A 19,540-nucleotide genomic window follows, 5' to 3' on the forward strand; every position below is an offset into this window, starting at 1 on the left:
GAGGCTTTCTGGCTCACGTACACCCCAGTTTTGCAGACGCTGCCCCACAATTTTCTGGCTGCAGAAACTACACTTCCCAGCGGCCCGTGCGTACGAACTCGCTTTCCAGGCTCGGAGAGGCATCGCGGGAAAACGACCCAAGCTTTGCAGGGCAGTGCGGGTGGGAGAAATACAGAGAGCACCTCGAAATGGCTCAGATGCAGGATGAGCAGGGAGGGGGCGCGCCCTTGATGGCGGAAGGCAAGTCGGAGGCGGAGGTTAAGCTCATTCTGTACCATTGGACACATTCCTTCAGCTCCCAAAAGGTAAAGGCCGGGGCGGAGGGCGGAGAGGGTCGGGTTTCAGCACCAGGACAGCTCCCTCGGGGCCTGGCGCGCACTGGCCCACCTGGAAACAGGCCTCCAAGGCTCTGACCCCACCAAAGCTCCCTCCAGGGCTGGGGTGCGCCTTAGTCGGGGGCAAGGAGCATCACCCTGAGATGGAAAGGCTATGCCCGAGGCGCTGCCACTCATTGCACAAGACCAAAAGCATCACTTTCGGTGTTTGGGCTGGAGGCCTTGTCCCCTGGGCCTCGCAGAGGGAGGCAGAGGGAAGCGCTTTCCAACAGGCCAAACACCGATTTTACTCCATTTTGTTCCTATCTATTCTCTTTCACAAGGTCTAGCATATTTGTATTGCAGTTTCTTCTTTGGGGAGGATATAATTAGATTTAGGGCACAAAGAAAGTATTGGTGATGGGGAGGGTGACTGAATTATTGTAGCCAGAGTCATTGTCATTACTGACCTTTTCTAATTTATAGGAACAAGACGCTAGATTATATCTGACTTGTTAATTCTAGAACAGGAATACAGTGACATGTTCTGACAAATGCATTGTTAGGCGATTCTGTTGCTCCGAGAACATCACAGAGTGCACATCCACAAACCTAGATGGTACAGCCTGCTGCATACCTAGACTGTATGGTATAGTTTATGGATCCTAGGCTACAAGCCTGTACAGCATGTTAATGTACAAAACTACATGAGATTAAATTTACACACAAGAGAAAGTGATGCAGTTAAGAGACAGGTAAAAACAAAATATATGAGGCTGCTGCTGGTGTAACATGACATATTGTTTTACAAGTAAACTCTAAATACCGGGATAAAAGCACAGTATAGTACATACATAAGCCAGTAACACAGTCATATAGTGTCATTATCAGGTGTTATGTACTGTACATAATAGTACGCACGCACATAATTATATACGATTGGCAGTTCAGTATGTTTGTTTACACCAGCGTCCCCACAAACATGTGAGTAATGTGTTGTGCTATGATGCTAGGATGGCTATGACGTCACTAAGGGATAGGAATTTTTAGCTTCATTATAATCTTATGGGACCACTATCATACATGCAGTCTTTCGTTGACCCCGTGGTAGTCATGCTGCACAGGACTGTAGCTCAAAAGGATGTTGAAAACATTAATACCTCAGGGAAGCACAGGAAAGCAGCCTAGTGGTATCCAGGGATGCCATTTAATTGAAAGCCCCCATGCTCTGTGGTAACCGGTGTGACCTCTTCCAGGTGCGCTTGGTAATTGCTGAAAAGGCATTGAAGTGCGAGGAACATGATGTAAGTCTGCCCCTGAGTGAGCACAATGAGCCTTGGTTTATGCGTTTGAACTCAACTGGAGAAGTGCCTGTCCTTATCCACGGGGAAAGCATTATTTGTGAGGCCACTCAGATCATTGATTATCTTGAACAGACTTTCCTGGATGGTAATGTTAAGGCTATTTGTGATTTCTTGGATTTACTTTTAACACAAGTCTGTGTGTTCCCTCTATCCGTTCTTCCCTTCCTTCCTTCCCCATTCCTTCCCTTTCTTCCCCCCCTTTTTTTTCTTTTTGGTTTCATGATGGTGGTTTAGTGATAAAAACTTTTCCATTTCCATAAGCACACAAAAATAAATTAGGCCAATAACATAAATTTTGTATAAACCAGTACAACTCGATTTAAATTTCATGTAAACCACAAATTTTAATGTTTTAAATTTACATGTAAAAAAACCCTGGAGGTGTGTGGCTTGTGGTGGTGAATTTAGTTGCCTTAAGGTCAAATTCATAATAATGATTCTAAATGTACACTATGAAAATCAGTCTCATCTGTTCTACCAAATGGTTCCACCTTAAAAACAATAAGAGGGAAACAGAGGAATAAATTATAGGCAAGGGAGAATAGAATGTTGGTATACTTTTGAGTTCTTGTCCCCTGTTACTCCTGTATAGTTTAAATTTCATCTCTTGTAAGGAATTATAGTGCTTTTAAGTAACAATCACTTATTGATAGCCTGTTTATATCAGGCATTTTATAATTTCTATTCTATTCAGTCTTCAAAGAACCCATCTGAGATAGGTGCGGTAGACTAGTTATTCCCATTTTGTACATGAGGGATTGCCATAGCTTTTTCAGGGTAGGGCTGGAATGCAAGCCCTTCAAATCCATATCTTCATATTGTACCAACTGTCTTCCATAGTCATTGCCACTTACACATGTGTCACTTGTTCCTCATGACAATCCTTTGAGGAGACTGTGGCTTCACTGATTTGCCCAAGATTCCACAGCTGATCAGGACTGGCCGGACTGAGAACAGAACACAGGGCTCCTAGCTCTCAGCAGAGTACTCTTCTGCAAAAGAAGCTGCATGAAATCCAGTTACTCTCCATCTCCCATCAGTTGTGTTGATGTTGATTGGGCAAATTAAAACCAAAATACAACGTCAAATCACTGGAAACTGAGTAAGGAAATTGGTGAAGAAAAATGTCTGAGGTACTACTTTGAAGGAAAACAGATATGGGACCTGAATGGGGCAGGGAGCCCAGGGAATTCGATGAGCAATGGGCTGCTTCTGCTTTTAATCCAAGTATTCAGTTCTCCAGGTGCTATTTAGAGGTGGCTATTGATCTAAATGAAAAAATTTAATGAATGGCTTTTTCCTTCATCATTACCTGCCATCCCTCTGAGTCTATATGCTGGGGATTGTATTGAAAATGATGGCTAATTGATTTAATACAATTTTTCTCAACTTTGAGCTTTTTGGAAATGGACAAGCCTATTAAATAGTAATTGGCATTTATTGGGAAAAGTGATTATAATAATGTGAATAAAAAATAATTGTATAAGAATTCTGTTTTAAATAATCACAAGCTTTAAAATGATACAGTAAATGGACAATCATATTTAAATCTGTTAGTATCTCTTAAACTACTACTACTACCATTCTCCTCCTCCTCCGCCTTCTCCTTATCTCTTCCTCCTTACGTTGTTTCTCCTCTGAGATATTGAGTAATATGAAATATGTTACTTAATAACATAGTAATGTTAATGATTATTAGGCTTTCTTAAAATGTTTCTTAAGCTTTTCCTTTTCCTTTGACTGTATAACAACAAAACTGAAACACATTCTGAGTCCTTCTCTAACAAGGGAAATACTTGGTTCTTATTGTAATTTATTGAATCAGAGGAGGAGGCATTGTGGGCTAAGTGTTAAGATAAAATTATGGAAACTAAGGACTTTAATTCTGGTGTACCAACCGAATAAGTAAGAAATCAAGAATCCTAGCTTGTAGCCCGAAGCTGACCCTAAGGTATTCCAGGTCCTTGGTGACTTGACTTCTGTTCGTCCTCTCAGATGAGGTGACAGTTTTATCAATTGCAGGCATAAAGCAAGTCCAGCTGGTTCCTATTTTACTCATTCCTCTTTCCTAGGAGAGTAGTCTTAGGGTTGTAAATGATTAATACTAAAGGACCTAAAACCCATATCAAACCAGCACAAGAGCAATTAGTTACATAAATGAAGACTATTCTAATCTACAGATGAAGTTTATACTAAAGTATTAAATAAAAAACAAACATGCAAGTGTTATCACAATTATTATTAAGATACTCTATATTTATCATTAGGAACTCAGGGTGGTTAGGAAAAGAGCCAGACAAGAGATAGGCAAATGTTATCCCAATTGTCAAGCAGGCGGAGTGGGGAATTCTACCAATTCGTGCTACTTAAAATGTCTTGCATTGACCAGTGCCACTGGTATCACTGGGAGCTTGTTAGAAATGTCATTAACTAACACTTAAAAAAAAAGAGTCTATTATGTGCCAGGCATGATTCTAGATATTGTGTATCTTGATTTTAAGTAGAGCATTTACAATTGCTTTATGTGATACCCTTGTGGAATGAAGGAGCAAATATGGTTTGATGAAATGCACATTTTCAGTTGAATAAACCATTATATTGAAGAATATTCATTTTAGATTTCTTATACAAGGTTGGTGCTTTAGCCAAAGACTGTCGTTTTACTTATCCTATAATAATTTTTATTTCACTTTATTTTAATTATTTCAATTGCTTGTAGACCACTCTAAACATCATAAGGTCAGAGACAGTGTCTGTCTTATTAACAACAGTATTTCCAATGCCTCATATGGTGCATATTCTTTAATAGGAACTTAATAAATGCATTTGAATTATTAAAATAAGTGAATTATTGAAAATAAATGTCAACATGGACAGGGATCTCTACTGGTGTTCATATAGGCTTCTTTTCTCCGAGGAGCCTAACAATTCCATAAATCACTTGAATAAAGACATAGCAGAAATATTATTAGATTTGTAAATGACAGAAAAGCTAGGATGGTTAATATGATGACTAGCTTATGAAATGTTTCTAATGGAACATTAAAATGGAAACATAACTGAGATAAAGTTTAACAAGGTTAAATGTAGTGTGTGAATGTTGTTTTTAAAAGTCATCTCCATTAATGAAGGATGGGAGACCTGGCTGGCTAATAAGTTACCAATAAAAGCCAATAATAAAACAAAGGCTAGTATGATCTGAAATTGTTTCAAAAGTATAGGTTCTATCTAGAATATGGGGAATTGTAACCTGCTGCATTTTTAACTGGTTGGAATATGTAGCATTTTGTCCAGTTATGGATAGAACTATGAAGGAGTTGGCAAATTAGAATGATAAGTGAATGGATTTCATGAGGTGTATAGTTGCCCAGGGTTATTAAAGGGAGACTTTAATTAAGTGTATCCATTCTAAAGAATAGAGTGTAGTGAACTGGTATCTCCTTCACTGTTACTATTTGCTATCCCGTGTTATTCTATCAGCTGGGGATTATACTAAAAATGACCTTTCTCAATCTCTCTCTGTAATCAGTATTTCCATATTTCCACCCTTATGAGATAAGTCCATTAAATAACTGCTAGTTTTGGGGGAAAATTTGATCACCAAGACAGTCTTTTCAAGATTTAGCCAAAGAAAGTGAATATTAAATTGAATGATGGCTAACTTGATTATTTTTAAAGCAGTTACATGGAAGACTGGTGTAGACATCAGCCCAATTCATGAATCACTGAAGAAAGCCAATTAGATCTTTAAGTGTACTCAGTTGACTTTTTTACTTTAACAGTGGTATGTTCCTGAGGTCAGAGGTTGGGTAAAAGGAAGAATTTAGAACTATTCCGTTGCTCAACCAAAGGCTGGCCAAGAGCAATCTCTTGATTCATTCTTTCAGTAGCCATTTATTAGGTATTAATTGGTACAAGGTCCCAATTTAAAAGACCCCAAATCATTAAAAACTTATCTTCAAAGATAATTTAGTTCTATAAACTTGGACGATGCCAAACCTGCTTGCAAGATATGCATGCACTATTATTACTACTCAGTTTTCATATATGTAACAACTTTCCCTACCTGGGCATGTGATGAAGAGTATTTACAGTAAAGCAGGCAATTTATTAATCTAGATCAGGTATGATAGTAAGCAAACTAGGAGAACTCAGGAGAAATGGATGTGACAAGTGAATATACACACTAATAATAGGAATTTAAAATCCAGATATTTCTTACATTATTCATAATCTCTTTGGGTGACCTTTAATTTGGCCACTAGATAATAAAAAAATGTGGACATAAAATAACTGCAAAATACTAGAACATATGCTATTTTTTTTTACTGCCAGTGGTAACCTGGAAACAAGGATGTATTATGGTGAATATTGAATTTTGGTAATTTAATATATAATGGAAAATCCTGGGTGCATATGGTGAATTTGTATAATTTGACACCATGTAATTTTTCTTGTCTGTGTTTAGATTTGATTTTGCTAGCACCAAAGTTAAAATAACCTTGAATTATAGTTTTTAACCATACCTTTTGCTTCATGTCATAACTTAATTGTTTACTGTTAGTATATTTTCTAATGGTCAGGTGTATGACTTGTTGAAGAGTACAATCTTGTTCAGCTAGTTGATGCATATTATCTTATATACTAATGCATCACTAAGTGATCTAAGTAGAATAGGAAAAAATCAACAAAAGGACCTAGTTAGAAATGACATCTACTCTGTTTTCATTGAGCTAATAAAGAAGACCTGAAAGTTCTTCAAATAGATCTGGGGGCATCTTTCTTGAAAACAGGCATAAAATGGCTCTTTTATCTGCCATCACTGGGGAATGCAGGCAATCAGAGTAGTGAATTTAGTAAAATAATAGAAGCTTACGCCTTTAAATTCTTAGGTCCTTTTTATTTTTTTGCTCTTGGAACAGATGTAATTTTTTTAAATGGCTCAAGGCCATTGTTATTATCACCAGCAATATAGGGACTTGAGAATTAAAGGGCTGCAGAATGCTTTTTATTGTTTCTTTCTGATTAAAAAAACATAAAACTTGTTTTGTTTTCTCTCCTTGTTGTTTATCACGTCATTCTGCTTTTTTATGGCTATCTGCCTTTTTCTAAGTTGTTGCCTAAATTTAGGTGCAATACAAGACCTGTCTTGTCCCCTACTCAGTCTTCTAGGAAGTCAGATCTTATGCAAGTTATTTATTCTTTTTTAAAAAATCGATTTCAGAGAGGAAAGGCGAGGGAGAGAGAGAGAGATGGAAACATCAATGATGAGAGAATAATTGGTTGGCTGCCTCCTGCATGCCCTCTATTGGGGATGGAGCCTGCAATCCAGGCATGTGCCCTGACTAGAATCGAACCCATGACCTCCTGGTTCATAGGTCCACACTCAACCACTAAGCCACACCACTGGGCTATTTATTCTTATTTATTCTTCCAGTGACTACTAATCGTGGCTTCCACTACTGCAACCCTATTTCCAATGCTGGGAACTCTCCCATTGCCCGCTTCTTAAAAGTCCTTGATTACTACCCTGGCTGGTTCTGCTCAGTGGATAGAGTGTGTGCCTGCGGACTCAAGGGTCCCGGGTTCGAATCTGATCAAGGGCACATGCCCAGGTTACAAGCTCCCAAATTTTTATTGATTTCAACATTGGAAGAGTTCAGGCCTGGCCACAAGGTTATTTTAACTTTGGTGCTAGGAAAAAACAACCAACATCTTAGAATTACAGTAGGGTGTGTGTGTGTGTGTGTGTGTGTGTGTGTGTGTGTGTATAGTTTTAGTATATTGACCTTTAACAAATAGCCAGGTATCTCTCCAGCACAATGTGTTTGAGAACAACAAAAAATTGCTATTTGGGACATGTGGCCTAATGGTGAACCATGTGCAAGTGCAGAGAAACAAGAGGAACACACTTGTATGGACATAGGAGGGAGTGTTGTAAACGAAGAATCCATTGGAGGAAATTGAAAGTTCAAAGATTAGTGACTTCTCATTGGCTGAATTTGGAGGCCTCCCATTGGCGGAGCTGTTACTGGGCTGGGAGGAACCTTTTCCTCCTCCAGCTTAGGTGGGAGGAGTATGTTGGAGGCGCTGGTGCCTGTCTCCCTGTGGGGTCAGTAGTGAGCTTTGAGAGACACGTTGTATCAGAGTTCTCCCAGCCTCCCGACTCCATTGAAATGAGGGTTTTGTTTATTAATTTTCGCAGGATGATAACAAAGCTGAAAGGACTGGCAAATAAAAGTTGATGAGAGTGAGAGGGAAGATGTGTATAGTTCAAAGGAAATTCCCAGCTGTGTTTTGACTGCTGTGCTCTGGGGACAGGAGGTGGCGGCCCATGGCGCACGTGGTCCTGGAAAGGGCATGCTCAGGCGAGGCTGAGACTGGAAGAGAAGCAGGACCCGCGGGTGTTTTCTGCTGTGACACAGCGTTTCGGGAGAGAGTTACATAGCAATGGTGCACTGAGTCAGGAGCATTATTTGCACGCATTTCAACATTGGAGGAGTTCAGGCCTGGCCGCACGAAGCCTCCCTCCCCAGAAAGCAACCAGCCCTCTTTTCCCTGCTCTCTCTCACTTTCCAGGGGCACGTGGCTGCTCTCCTGGACACAAGCCTCAGGCCTGGCACGGGAAGGCATCCAGGGCCAGGAGCCATGAATTTAACCACCTGGGAAGCATTTAAAAATGCTGGACCATTTATGGAATTAAGCTGAGGTTCTTAGAGTCCTAAAGCAGTGGTTCTTTTTGGTTTCTGGGTCGCTTTGTGTTAAAAATTATTGAGGATACCTGGGCCACATCTATCAATAGCGACCACACTGGCAATTAAGGCGGAGAGAAGTCTGAAGCACAAGAACGCGCAGGCCTACGTGCCATGAACTGTGGGAGGGTGGAGTCAGGTAGCCCCTGCACAACAACGCTATACACCAAGAGAGAAGAGTGAAAAAACAACCAACATCTTAGAATTACAATAAAAACAGCTTTGACGTTGTGGAGCCCCTGAGAGTGTCTTGGGAAAGCTCAGGGATTCTCAGACACACTTGCCCTTTGTGGTCTATGAATAGAATTCAGGAGATTTGAGATCTTACTTAGATGGGGGAAATTATATCTTGTTTTCACTAATTTCCAGTAGAAATTTATTATTTCCTCTCCTTTCTAATGTAGGCATAATCCACAGCAGTAGCAGGAACGTCTCTGACTTAGTTACCAATAGAAATCACAGATGTGCTCATAGCGTATCAAGTTATTGCAGATATTTAAAATTATCATTTATGCTCCAATTTTTTTTGAAATAATGATAGACCTGCTGCTAAATCTTGTTAATATGTTAACACATAGGCACCCATATTAGTATTTTATCATTTAAAATTACTTTCATAACTGTATTTTAATATCAATTTCCTCTACAATCCTATGTTTGTATTTTATGCATTTTTTTAAAAACAACAAGAATTTATTTTCATGATTACATGTCTTGTAGATTAGCTGGAATTTGCCTCATACAGGCTGGCCTCAGCCCCGGACCGCAGGGTCAGCTCAGGTCTTCTCTTTCTTGGATTCATGATCAAGGGCAAAAATCTACTCAGAATGAATGATTCCCATAATGGATTACTTGACCACACCGAGTGCTAACACAGCTTGTATTTCACACGTTTAAGAACAATATTTTGAGCAGAGGGTGGTGGTACGAAAAAGGTTAAGAACTCTCAGCATTTCAAGGACCTTAGAAGGCATCCGGCGTGTTGTACTCATGGAAGTGGGATGTGTGTACCGTGCATTGATTGGTTGGCATCCTGGTGATACACTGAGATCAAGAGATCTTGAAAGCTCAGCAAGGAAGTGTGCTCTGGTTGGGTAAATCCCCTGTTGGCAGGAGGTGTGTAGCTGACACTTCATTCTGGATGATCCTAATGCGGCCTTCAAAATTGGATAACCTAGCAGTTTGAAGAATAATCCATCTTGTGTTTTCTTAGAGAGTCAGAAATAGCCTGTTGGCTTCAAAAACTTGTGCTACTTGGTCTGGCATTATGAAATCTTCCCTGCAACCAACTCTGAATTGTCAACACTTATGAATGAGTGGGTGATGCTCAAAAGGATTCTAAGTTCAATAAATAACCCAAACTGAGAAATAAATCAATAAAACTGAGACTGTTCTTTTCACTTGTTGGAATAAGGTAGTTGGCAATTTTTTTTTTCCAGGCAGTTTGAGAGGCAGAAATGGAAAGTGATTCTGAAGGGACATTGCCCTCGCCTTTGGGGCATGTAATTCATCTTTATCATCCTTAGATAGTCTCTGAAAAGTAAGCTCTTTAAAGATGTTATGATGATATAATAAAACAGAGTACTGTATTAAGAGATAGATGACTTTAGTTCTTGTTCTGCCTCTAATTAGCTGTGGGATCTTGGGAGAATTTCTTGGCTTCTATATCTCAGTGCCCTTATACTACAGAGCTTCTCCAGCTCAAATACACTAGTCCCCTTTTCTGTTGGAGATAGATACAAGACCCCCAGTGGATGGCTGAAATTGTGGATAGTACCAAACCCTACATATCATGTTTTTTTTCCTATGCATACATATCTATAATAAAGTTTAATTTATAAATTAGGCCTAGGAAGAGATTAATAACAATAATAAAACGGAACAGTTATAATAACACACTGCAATAAAAGTTATGTGAATGGCTTTGGGAAATATGAAATAAAGAGGGTGACTTGAACACAAGCTCTGTGATGCTGTGACACTTGATCTGATAACTGAGACAGCTACTAAGTGACTAACAGGAAGGGACAGCATGAAATTTCATCATGCTACTCAGAATGGCGTGCAATGTAAAACGTATGAATTGTTTATTTCTGGAACTTTTCATTTAATGTTTTTGGATCATGGTTGAATGCAGGTAGCTGAAGCAATGGAAAGTGAAACCATGAATACATGTGTCTGCTATTGTCTATAATTCCTAGTAATTTGGGAATGTATTAATTAATTTGTTAATTAAAATTTATTGTGTACCTATTTTGAGCCAAATATGATATTAAGTACTGAGGATGCAAAAGAGAACATGGTCCTTGCCTTCAAAGTGTCTATAGTCTAGATTTTAATGAGGATTCATGTAAAATCCACTTTCCAGAGATAACATATTAGAAATTCTATGAAGATTGCCATTTCACATTCACATAGCATCAATAGGGTAACTCTTGGTATTAATTGGAACCTAGGAAAGAGTAGTCCCTGCACATCTGTTTGTAATGAGCTTGCATTCTTAACCAACCTTTACCAAGGGCCTGAAATGTATGGGGCACTATGCTAGAGCCTGGGCCACAGGCCCCTTACCCTGGCAGAGGTTCATGGGACAAAAAGATACAAATAATGAAGGCGATCAGGGCTCTAATGGAGTATGTTCACGGTATTTTGTGTGTACAGAGGAAGGCACACCTGGCCCAGTCAGATGGAGGTCAGGGAATGCTCTGTGGAAGAGCTGGCATGTCTAGACCTTGAGGGTTGAGCAGTAATTTGTAAGGCGGAGAAGTGTGAGAATGATCATGATTTGGGATCTGGCCTGGTACATTAGGCCATTTTGAAATTGGAATCTCTGGGCTCGGGAGATATCTTTTAAAGCCTTGATATAATATTGAAAATGTTAATGATGAGATGTTGGGTTTTTGTTTCTGATGTAAGATTTCATTTATAACTTTCCCTTTAATGTCTGTGTATGTGTTTGTATATGCACTTTAGAAAAAACGCCCAGGTTAATGCCTGATAAAGAAAGCATGTATTACCCACGGGTACAACACTACCGGGAACTGCTTGACTCCTTGCCAATGGATGCCTATACACACGGCTGCATTTTGCATCCGGAGCTAACCGTGGACTCCATGATCCCAGCTTATGCAACAACAAGGATTCGCAGTATGTAAAAATCTTAATCTGAATTCTGTCCTGAGTTTTTTTAAATTCATTTAAGATCTAGCATGAGCATTGAGAGGAGATGGGAACAGAGTTGTTGAGTTTGCTTCATGGATGGGCATGTGATAGATGGATCATGCACCCAGATTAACCTGTGCTTTAGCTATTCAGCTGGGCATTTATGGTCTATAGGTCCTGATTTCCTAGCTCTTGGCTTTGAGGGCCCAGTTTGTATAAAACTCGGGGGAGTGACCCGTGGGAAAGTAAAGACCATGACGTGTTCTCATGGACGGCTGGACGGGGAATCAGGAAAGCTGGGATCTGTGGGGAATAGAGGCCATTGAGCTCATTCACCTTTCTGGTTCTTCCCTTTCATTATGTGAGGGAGCTGAACTTCAGGCTGTTTCACTTTACTCTAAATTCAGTGATTGCAGAATCACAGAGCTTGCATGAGCCATCCAGCTCTCTTCTGTCCTGGCCTGAGGAAGGAGTAGGGTTGCTACAGGAGGTGTGGAGCAGAGGGAGGCTGCTCTGTGGCACAATAATTGGGGACAGGAAAATTGGGGATGGTGGCTGTGGTCAGACTCTGTGGATGTCTGACTAGAAACACGCACCTGCATCTTCTAAACCTAGAACCTACATTCTTTCCAAAAACCAAGCCTCACCTTTATCATTCTCTTATGTTATTTTTTTTCCTTTTTGGTACCTCTCCTCCTCCCTCTTCTCCTCTCCTTTCCCTCCCCTTCTCTCCTCTTCTACACTCTTTTTCTCCTCTCTCTTCCTGCTTCTCACCTTCCTCTTGCCCCCCCTCCTTTTCTTCATAAGGACTCGTCTATGATTTGAAACAAGTATTCCAATAGGTACAATTCTGTCACCTAGAATTTGTATATAATTTAAATAAGGCTTTGCCCTTCTCTTCATATAGAAGTTCCTTACAGAAAACTTGAAAGGTATGGAAAGGTAGAGCAAGTACCCTGCACCCAGCACTTAGGACGTTCTGGGCCTTCCCTCAGCTCCTTCCAGGGCGCTTCTCATTGAATCCTCCCCCTGAGCAGGTACTCTGATGGGCCCACGTTAAAGGTGATGAAACTGAGGCACAGAGAGGGGGAGCCCGAGGCAGAGGCAGGGCATGAACCCCCAAACTCCTGCTCTTACCGTCGCGTTTCCCCTTCTCCTTGTTTCTCGCACAGAAGGAAGGAAATAATTTTCTGTCTCAAAAATGATTTCCTTATCAGGCCAAATTGGTAACACGGAGTCCGAACTGAAGAAACTTGCTGAAGAAAACCCAGATTTGCAAGAGGCCTACATCGCAAAACAGAAGCGACTGAAAGTGAGTAGACCAGGTGTCCTCAGCTGACACCCACTGTTTGTGCTAACTGTTCTACCGTTAGCACTGTTTCTGGAACATCTCCTGTTAAAGATCGCAGGTCACCAGCACACCATTTACCTTGGGCTCATGCTGCACTTTCAGAAAGAATTTTTCTTTAGTCGGCTTGATACTCAAACCTAACGACAGCTGCTTAAACAGCGGATGTTGCGCATGCTGGTTCCCAAGCACAGCTCTAAAAGGTAAGAGCAGGTTAACAGAACGTTCGAGGCCTCTGTCACTGCAGGTGCTCTGCACGTCAGGCCGAGGCTGCCCTCTGTCTGTGGCTTCTCTGCCTCCTGAGGGCTTCATCAGTTACAGTTGACCTTTCTCTCTCTCTTAAAAAAAATTTTGTTTTTATTGATTTCAGAGAGGAAGGGAGAGGGAGAGATAAAAACATCAATAATGAGAGAGGATCATTGATGGGCTGCCTCCTGCATGCCCCACACTGGGGATCGAACCCGCAACCCAGGCATGTGCCCTGACTGGGAATCGAACCGTGACCTCCTGGTTCATAGGCTGACTCTCAACCACTGAGCCATGCCGACCAGGCGGCCTTTCTCTTTCTGTTGATTCTTTCCTATGGCCCAGCCACGCGTGCCAGCTTCTCCCATATTAAAGATGTAGCAAGCAGCAACACCCCACCCTCCCTCAGCTTCCCATCTTCCTTTACCTTTTCTGAGCTAAAGGAGCTTCTCAGAAGAAATGGGACACCTGTACCCAACACTGCTTGTTTTCTACTCGCTCCGTACCTCACTGCCTTCAGATTTCTCCCTCAGCCCAGAGCCTTCAGTTATTCCAGTTATTCACTCAGCAAAGCCTGCTGACGGTCCACTCCTGAGCTGGGCCCGAGAAGCATCTCTGTGCCCCTCATCGTCTTCGCCCTCTCTGGTCCTCTGGTCCACAGGAGTGGCCTGGCCCTGGGGCATTTGCACAGTGGCGCATTCCCCCCCCCCCCCCCCCCTGCCGCCCCGCCACAACTTAGCTTTTGCTTTAAGGAAGCTATTGTAATTCTTCTCATTTACAATAAACAGTTCCCAACAATAGTTTATATCTGTTTTGCTCTACATCGCTTGTTTTTACAGGCTTAAGTAATCTATTGCATTATTTTTGTTAATTAGTCAAAGCTGCTTGACCATGACAATGTCAAATATTTGAAGAAAATTCTGGATGAGCTGGAGAAAGTCTTGGATCAGGTCGAAACTGAGTTGCAAAGAAGAAACGAAGAAACCCCAGGTAGGTTCTCATTTGTATTCTTTTTTCCTGAACACCAGGAGTATTTATGGGAACAGTCTTAGATTTCAATAACAATGCTCTCTCATTATTTTCATGGGCAGTTTGAATTTAGTAAACAATCCTGAGAAGCTGAGAGCCTCCATGCCGGAGGAGTTAACAGATATTTCCTCTGGTTTAGGGAAATAATAGGTGAGCTTTAGGAATATCCATAAGGTCAGGCCTGAAATGTCACTCGGTGAGTGCTGCTCTCAGTCACTATGGGAAGTGTAACAGAGTCCCTACACGAAGCAAGTTTCAGCTAACGGGTTGTCAACTTTGCTGTCAACTGGAATAGCACCCTGGACGGGGGCAGTGTGCTTGCACCTGAGCCCTGGCTGCACGGCTAAGTCAGGTGCACAGGTACAATGCGTGGATGCTCCCCAGCCGGCCTGCCTGTCTGCACGTGCTGGCCTCATTCATACTTGACTGTAGATGAGAAGTTGTCCCTCTGCCTAAGGAGAGAATTAGAGGGAGCATTCAAGCACCTACTCAGGTTACTCAACTCAACTAACTACTGTAATGACACGTTTGTGAAACAGGCTAGTTTGGCATTTCACCATCATAATCTAAATTGTGCAGAAAAATTCTTCAGGGATCCTGTTTCACGTCGATGCAGACTGACCGGCCATTAGATATCAGGGCTTTCCTAAATTCAGTGTTATTGTTATCCTAAATGATAGATGGGCTTTGAGCTCAAATGACCCCGGTTCCGCTTAGGGGCTGAGTGGCTGGCAGATGTTCAGTCTCCCTGAGCCTGGGATACATATGCAAGGACTTTGTTTTTAGCATAAACTTACTCGCCAAGTAGGATTGCCAGGAAAATGTACCAGGGCCTTCATCTCCTGCTGTCCTCACACCTGCCCTCAAGACTGAGACGCAAGATGCCAGGTAGAGTTTGCCTGTGTGCGTGGGCAAGGCCCTGACTCTCCATGTCCCTAACTCTCCGTGTCCCTAACTCTCTGTGTCCCTTTCTCTGATTAGAAGAGGGTCGCCAGCCCTGGCTCTGCGGAGAGTCCTTCACCCTGGCCGACGTCTCACTCGCTGTCACGCTGCATCGCCTGAAGTTCCTGGGGTTTGCGAGGAGAAACTGGGGAAATGGAAAGCGACCCAACTTGGAAACCTATTACGAGCGTGTCTTGAAGAGGAAAACATTTAACCAGGTTTTAGGGCATGTCAACAATATCTTAATCTCCGCGGTGCTGCCCACAGCACTCCGGGTGGCCAGGAAGAGGGCCCCCAAAGTTCTTGGCACCATCCTTGTGGTTGGTTTGCTTGCAGGAGTGGGTTATTTTGCTTTCATGTTGTTCAGAAAGAGATTTGGAAACCTGGTATTAATAATTAGACCCAGACCAAATTATTTCTAGGCTTGTGGGGATCCGGTGGTGGCAACTCACCCTACCTATTTAGCTCAGCCTTGTCCACTCTGCCAGGCCCAGCGAAGAATGACCCTGGGCAACCAGCACAAACCATATCTTACTTTACTCTTCGGGTAGTTTATGCCAGGGAGGTGGCAATGCACATTACGGGGCTGGTAATGTTACGATTACTGATTTGCAAACCTAAACTAATCTCTCCTTAAAACACGTGCAAGGTCCAGGTATGTTAATGCTGATAGGTAGAGAATAGTCCTTGAACTCAAAATGCCAGTTTAGGTTCTGAATTTTATTTTTTTGGGGGGAGAGGTTATTATTACAAGCAGACAGTAATAATAACCTGAGGTTGCCCATAGCTCTTTATCTGAGACTATCTGGATATGCTGAGAGCTGAGTAGTTAGCAGTATTTGCCCCTGGAATTTAGACGTCATATTTGTTACACAGCATGGGGTGGCTTCAGGCAGAAATAAGGGAGGCAAAGGGAAAAGGGAGAGGGAGAAAGGGAGAATGAAGTCTACACTGTCCAGAGCAGAGCAGTGGAGTACATCTTCCAGGAGCCTCCAGAGCCACCCAGGACTGCCTGTCCCCTAAGGAAACATTACTGTGATGACCTGTGCCCTCTGCCCACACATCCTCCCGTAGCTGAGAGCCTTGGGCAAATAAGGCTAAGGATTTATGAGGTGGAGTGGCTGGAGAAAACCCAGGCTTTGTATTTACAGCACCTCATTTGAATTGAGTGTTAACCTTAAATGCATATGAATCCCGCTTACGTCCATTGATTTAATAAGATGAACTGCTTATGTACTTGGTGTGAGATGCCCACGCAAGCATGTCTGCCTAGCATTTACATGAAGATATAAAGTGATATAAATAAGGTTCCTTTCTTTTCACGGTTCCCCAATTCGCTGGTGCCTATGGGGAATCGTGTGGCTGGGTAGTGGGTTTTGATGAGCTGGGGGTACTAAACATGCCCATTCTGCATTTGGGAGGCTGGTGTGTTCACCCAAAAACTGTCGTCCAGGCCTTGCACCGGTTTATGATCATCAACAAATCTTTAGACGGTTCCAGAGGAAGAGAAAGGTCTAGTCTTAGCCCCTGGCAGTTAATTTACAGGAGATGAAGTAAATAGCTAGATAGTAATGTCACCAATATTCATTCATATACATCTAGGCATCTTGGGGGTGCCTCAATCCATGTGAAAGGACAATCCCAGTGTGTCCCACGAACAGCCACAGAGCTGCATCTGACAGTTTGGCTCGGGAGAAATCTTACTTGGTACCGGGCAGACAGAGATGCTCTAGAGCTGGGCAGAAAGGCCTTGTGAGCGGTGTCAGGTTTCTGGCAGAGAGAATAAGGAGCCAAGGGTCCAGCGAGCAACATAAGCTTGCTTGGACTGCCCCCGATTGGCTGTGCAAGATAGCCAAAGACTTGGACTGACTATGTCTCTAATAGGAATCAGTCATTCCTAAGACAAAACGATTTTTTGATGGTCAAAGGCTTCTATAATTCCATTTCATGATCCAGTTGTTTCAGAAAAGCTTAATGAACTGTATGTTCTCTGTTTACAAAAAATTAATAACACTTCCAGTGTGCACTCAATCCAACAATGATTAATAGACAGGCAGCTTTTATAATGTCTTAATTTTGCACCTCAGCGCACTGTTGTATAGAGTGAAATTTGTTGCTGGAACATTCCAATCCATGTACTCATAAAAGATCCACAAAACTGATTATTCAGTAGTTCTCATTATTATTTGTTACCTTGTTAGAAGCAAGAACTCAGACATGAAAAAACCTAAATTGGATTTTTATAAAAACTACAGAGGATATTTACCGATGTGAGGGCTGTTCGTTAAGAATAAAGATTAGAAGCCAGTGCTGACTTTTCCTTAAATTTATATCATTAATGAATCAGAGAAAATCTACTAGGAAGTGTCTGTAATTTTCCGATACAATTTCATTAGAAATAAGCTTGTGTCAATAAAGATGATGCATCGCGGCCATTTCGCTTGTTTTATGACTACCCTTGACTACGTTTGTTTAGGGATATAATGGCCACTAGATGTCGCTGATCACCCAGCAGTCTGAGACAGGGAGTTCTTTAGGTTCAGCAAAGCCTTTTGAAATGTTTCAACTGAAGATAAACATGAATGATCTCAGTTTCCGAAATGAGGACATCTTCATCAAATCATTCATCTGTAGAAAAGCTTGAGGCACATGTGGTATTGATTTCTGATGAAGTGGAAGGGATAACACAATGTCAAGCTAAAGAGCTGAACACGCGCTATCAGCAAGATCGGCACTTTATGTGTTTCCTTTTTCATGATCATTGGTGACTGGCCAATGTGCTCCTCAGTTTCCCAGATTTGTATAACTATCACAATAGAAAAATGCCCGAGGTACTAAATTTATGATGGCTATTTGTGTCTTAATGCATAAACACTATTTTATTGTTATTGCAACGATATGCCTTTGGAATCCCATTTCCTTAATTGCAGATAGTTGTAAATTGCTTGCTCAATTTTTAGTAGTTGTTGATAATGACACAGAGTTGTAGATATTCTGGTGTTGTGGAATGTAATAGAGAGATCAAGATACTATTCTGCCTGTAAGATAAATAAAAATAATTGGAAAAGAAATATGTACCCTGCAAGTACTAATTTTGTAATCTTATTGAGAAAACAGATGTGTTTCTTTCACTTAAAATCAAAGCATAATGTGGGAAATAGTAAAACAAGCAGAAGTTAGGTATTCAAGATATTTAGCAATAGAATTCCACATTCTCCTTATAACAAAAATTACTGGTCCATGATTTACTTACATACACAAAATTTTATGGTTAAAATGCATGGCAGCTTAAAGAATTACATATTGATCCTGATCATTAAAGGAACTCTTTTGTAGCCAGCCACCTCACAAAGGGTAGTATGAAAATGATAAACAACGAGAAAGTATTCTTTTTCCAAAACAGTTTTATTACATATTTACTGGGTTTTAACTATGACTCTACTTATGATATTTATGTCTATTTTGATATAGCTAATTATCTTTCTTCTGTTGACTTATAGATAATAAATATTCATGTTACCATCCATATTTCTGGCCTTGATAAGCTTAGCTATTGTTCTAATCATCAAGTAGAAACTGAGTACTACTTTTGTTTTATATTGAGCAAAGCAAATTAAATGAAAATTAAATTGACCTTATTTTCCCTAAGAAGGCAAACACACACACACACAAAAGGAGCAATTTTGAATACCCAGGGAAATTCACATGCATACACAACTCCGTAGTCTTTTCAGAAAAGAAAAGAGCACCATGGTAAAGACACAAAAATCAAATTAATGCAACGAATAATTTGGCATTTGGACATCACCTTCATATTGTTCATGCCAAATATTTGGCCCATTTATATTATCTCCACCACTCAAATCAGAATGTCTTAATTGTCTACTAGTAATTCCCAGAACACTTGTGTTTTACTAGGTAAGGTGGTAGATTGGAAGCCAAGTGAGGGAGTATAATTTCTAGAGTGAGGATGATAGTTTTAATTGTGTATTACATAATGCAAATGAAGAGAGGGGGAGAGAAAGAGAACTCACATTGTGGAGGATTAGAAAGGCAGCGAGTGCATGATAAAAGCAATTCCCTGCATTTCTTGCTTCTGAGTTGAGCCCTGGGTTTTGACTTAGGAGGGAGGAAGGACTGTCATGTGGTTCAGAAGATGCGGATGGGGGAGAGCACGTGCTGAGGTACAAGACGACAAGGCCATGTGGAGCTTCCAATAAAACATGCTTATGAAGGCCTTGATGTACCCTGATTTAAGGAGGGTGCTGCATCTCATTCACAGGACCTTGTCATAAACCTCCTTTGGGAAGGTTAGAAGTTTCTGTCTTCAGCCTTTCACTTTATTCATTGTTTGTACACTGGCTCTATGATTACAGTATGTTG

General features: G+C 41.2%; 1 protein-coding gene across 3 annotated transcripts; it reads left to right on the forward strand.

The window, feature by feature from the left end:
• Positions 1 to 114: 114 nt before the first annotated feature.
• On the forward strand, positions 115 to 18,682 carry GDAP1 (ganglioside induced differentiation associated protein 1). Of its 3 annotated transcripts, none has more exons than XM_080646738.1 (6): positions 115 to 305; positions 1,571 to 1,618; positions 11,404 to 11,577; positions 12,810 to 12,904; positions 14,062 to 14,176; positions 15,197 to 18,220. In XM_080646738.1, the coding sequence occupies exons 3-6, from the start codon at positions 11,421 to 11,423 to the stop codon at positions 15,577 to 15,579; spliced, it is 750 nt and encodes a 249-aa protein (XP_080502864.1). In that variant the 5' UTR covers positions 115 to 305; positions 1,571 to 1,618; positions 11,404 to 11,420; the 3' UTR covers positions 15,580 to 18,220. The 3 variants fall into 3 exon arrangements, with proteins under 3 accessions (XP_080502864.1, XP_080502862.1, XP_080502863.1); XM_080646736.1 differs by having other exon boundaries at positions 141 to 305; positions 1,571 to 1,763; positions 15,197 to 18,682; XM_080646737.1 differs by having other exon boundaries at positions 141 to 305; positions 1,571 to 1,763; positions 15,200 to 18,214.
• The last annotated feature ends 858 nt before the right edge of the window (positions 18,683 to 19,540 follow it).

Source organism: Plecotus auritus (assembly GCF_963455305.1).
Source record: "Plecotus auritus genome assembly, chromosome: 11".
NCBI classification, from domain to species: Eukaryota; Metazoa; Chordata; class Mammalia; order Chiroptera; family Vespertilionidae; genus Plecotus; species Plecotus auritus.

Coding starts and splice junctions, on each gene's coding strand:
- GDAP1 (XM_080646736.1), top strand. CDS start 189: ATGGCTCAGATGCAGGATGAGCAGGGAGGGGGCGCGCCCTTGATGGCG. Junction 1,764..11,403: donor TGAACAGACTTTCCTGGATG/GTAATGTTAAGG, acceptor TATGCACTTTAG/AAAAAACGCCCAGGTTAATG. Junction 12,905..14,061: donor CAAAACAGAAGCGACTGAAA/GTGAGTAGACCA, acceptor TTTGTTAATTAG/TCAAAGCTGCTTGACCATGA.